General features: G+C 65.9%; 1 protein-coding gene across 1 annotated transcript in view; it reads right to left on the bottom strand.

The window, feature by feature from the left end:
* Window positions 1–303: 303 nt before the first annotated feature.
* Window positions 304–2,639, bottom strand: part of FBXO41 (F-box protein 41) — a 13,331-nt gene continuing 10,995 nt past the window's right edge. Inside the window, exons 9-11 of the mRNA XM_015616275.2 lie at window positions 2,298–2,393; window positions 1,056–1,174; window positions 304–470 (exon numbers count right to left, since the gene is read on the bottom strand). Of these exons, the coding sequence (XP_015471761.1) occupies window positions 304–470; window positions 1,056–1,174; window positions 2,298–2,393 (382 nt within the window). The remainder of the gene's footprint in view (window positions 471–1,055; window positions 1,175–2,297; window positions 2,394–2,639) is intronic.

Genomic DNA, 2,639 nt, shown 5'->3' with positions numbered 1-2,639 from the left:
GGTGTGGCACAAACACCTCAGGTGTGACACAAAAACCCCAGGTGTGGCACAAACACCTCAGGTGTGACACAAAAATCCCGGGTGTGGCACAAAGCTGGAGGCCTCCATCACCCTGGGGGTGTCTCCATCCTCCCTGCAGCCCGAGGTGAGATCAGCTCTCCTTGAGATCATTCCCCTCGCTGGGGGACGCTGGCTCTGCTCTGACACCTTCCCCACAGAGCTCCCAGCCCCTCCCAGTGCCCCCACGGCCTCTGCCCCGTGCCTTTGGGAACAGGCTGATGGCTGAGGGTCCCGGGGTGTTTGTCACTCACTGTTGAAGTGCAGCAGGGCCTTGGGGGTCACGGGGGTGGACGTCAGCACCAGCATCTCCAGCCCCTTCAGCCCCTCCCGGCACATCTCAGCAGCCACCTCCTGGTTGATCTCGGCCACATGGTCCAGCTCCAGCACCTGCAGCCTCATGCAGTTCCGGGCTGCGGGCACAGAGCGTCCGTCAGCGGGGAAGGGACAAGGACAGCCGCTGGCACAGGGGGCCGGGAGGGGTGGGTGGCACCAGGAGGAGCAGGGAGCGCCCGTGGGGCTTGGGGTGGGTGGGCTTCTCCAGGGAGACCCCCATGGAGCATCGCCCTCCCTGCAGTGAGGGCCCCTCCTCGCCCCAGCAGAGGGGGAGAGGTGATGCCCGGGGAGGTTTGGGGTCCCCAGCCCTGGAGGTGTCCAGGGAATGCCTGGAGGTGGCACCCAGTGCTCTGGGCTGGCCACAGGGTGGGCTCAGCAGTCCCAGGGGTCTCTCCAAGCCCATGGCCCGCTCTGTGATCCTGTGACCCCGAGTGCTGGGCACAGGGTGGGTTCAGCAGTCCCAGGGGTCTCTCCAAGCCCATGGCCCACTCTGTGACCCCGAGTGCTGAGCACAGGGTGGGCTCAGCAGTCCCAGGGGTCTCTCCAAGCCCATGGCCCGCTCTGTGACCCCACGTGCTGGGCACAGGGTGGGCTCAGCAGTTCCAGGGGTCTCTCCAAGCCCAAGGCCCGTTCCCAAGGCCAGGATCCCCAGCAATGCCTACCTAGGGACGCCAGGCCCTGCACACCACAGCCGGCCCCTCCGACGCCGAGCGCCCGCAGGTGGGGCCAGCAGCGCCCGATCATCTGCAGGCAGCGGTTGCTGAAGCGCGTCGGCTGCTGGCTGGGGACACGAGGGACAAGAGCTGGGGCTGGCACGGTCACTCAGCCCCCCAGGCACTCCTGGCAGCCCGTGGCACCGGGAGCTCTCCCTCCCACCAGCCTGGGGCTGTGTGGCCGCTGGGCCAGGGCAGCTCCGTGTGCCCAGAGCCCCAAACCTCGCCCAGAGCAGCTGGGGCTGTCCCTGGGTCCCTGGAGTGTCCCAGGCCAGGCTGGACACCGGGGCTGGAGCTCCTGGGACACTGGGAGGTGTCACTGCCACGGCTGGGGTGGCACTGGGGGTGTTTAAGGTTTCTCCCAATCCAACCCATTCCAGGATTCTGTAATTCCAACCTCAGAGACCCAAAGCAGGCCCTGCACTCTGACCTTCGAGGGATCAGAGCAGCAGCAGCAGCAGGGCCTGTGCCTCTCTCAGGTGCACAGGGCAGGTGCCAGGTGCTGCTCCCCCAGGACACACAGGAGCCACCAGGCCCTGACAGCCGCCTGTCCTGCAGGGTGACAGCCCCTGGCTCCTGACACAGCACCCAGGGGCTCTCCAGGCTGAGTCCTGTGAGAGCCTTCAGCTCCTGAGCACCCAGACACCGTGGGCTGGAGATGGGGCTCCAGCAGCATCTCCCCCAAAATCTTTCCCAGAATGAGAGCAGCTGCAGTGCCCCCCTGAGCTGTGACATCCTTTCATCAACACCCAGACCCTGCAGGGCTGCTGCTGCTGCTGAGAGCTCAGACAGCCTTTGATGTTCAGCAGCACCTCCCAGACCCAGCACAGATCCCTCTCATCTCGGGTGTGAGCAGCTCCCTGCAGCATTCCCAGCCCAGCAGGGAGCTGCAGACACCCAGCAGATCCCAGTTTGCACAGGGAGGGATGGGGCTGAGCTCCTGCTCTCACGGGCTGGGCTCCAGGGTTGCTGCTCATCCCACAGAAACCTCCCTGGAACCCAGCTCCTTTCCAGCCCCTCACGCTGTGTGGCCTCCTCCTAACCCAGTTCCACCCCAGCAGTGTCCCAGGCTGGGCACTGGGGTTTGGGGCACCCTGGGGCAGAGGGAGCTGTCCCTGCAGCTCAGGGGTGGCACTGGGGGGGCTCTAGGGTCCCTTCCCACCCGCCCCACCCTGTGCTTCCGTGCCTTACCAGGGATGCAGAGGTGCGACCTGGAGGGAGATGATGTCCCTGCAGCCTGCTCCAAGGGCCCAGATGACTTCATGGCCCACGGGGTCTGTGGAGCTCCTGGAACAGCACAGGGGACCCGTGATGGCCCCACCTGCAGCGGTGTCACCCCTGGGCTGGGTCTGCATCCCCCCAGGAGCTCCCTGGAGCAGCCAGAGGTACCAATCTGGCCCTGTGGTTGTGTCCCTGTCCCCATGGCTGTGTCCCTGTCCCTGTGCCCCTGTCCCTGTGGTTGTTCCCCTGTCCCTGTGTCCCTGTCCCCATGGCTGTGTCCCTGTCCCTGTTTCCCTGTCCCTGTCCCCATGG

This window comes from Parus major, unplaced genomic scaffold, assembly GCF_001522545.3.
Source record: "Parus major isolate Abel unplaced genomic scaffold, Parus_major1.1 Scaffold396, whole genome shotgun sequence".
In the NCBI taxonomy this organism is placed as follows: domain Eukaryota; kingdom Metazoa; phylum Chordata; class Aves; order Passeriformes; family Paridae; genus Parus; species Parus major.
Note: the sequence above shows the minus strand (reverse complement) of the source record. Positions and strands in the feature narration are given on the sequence as shown.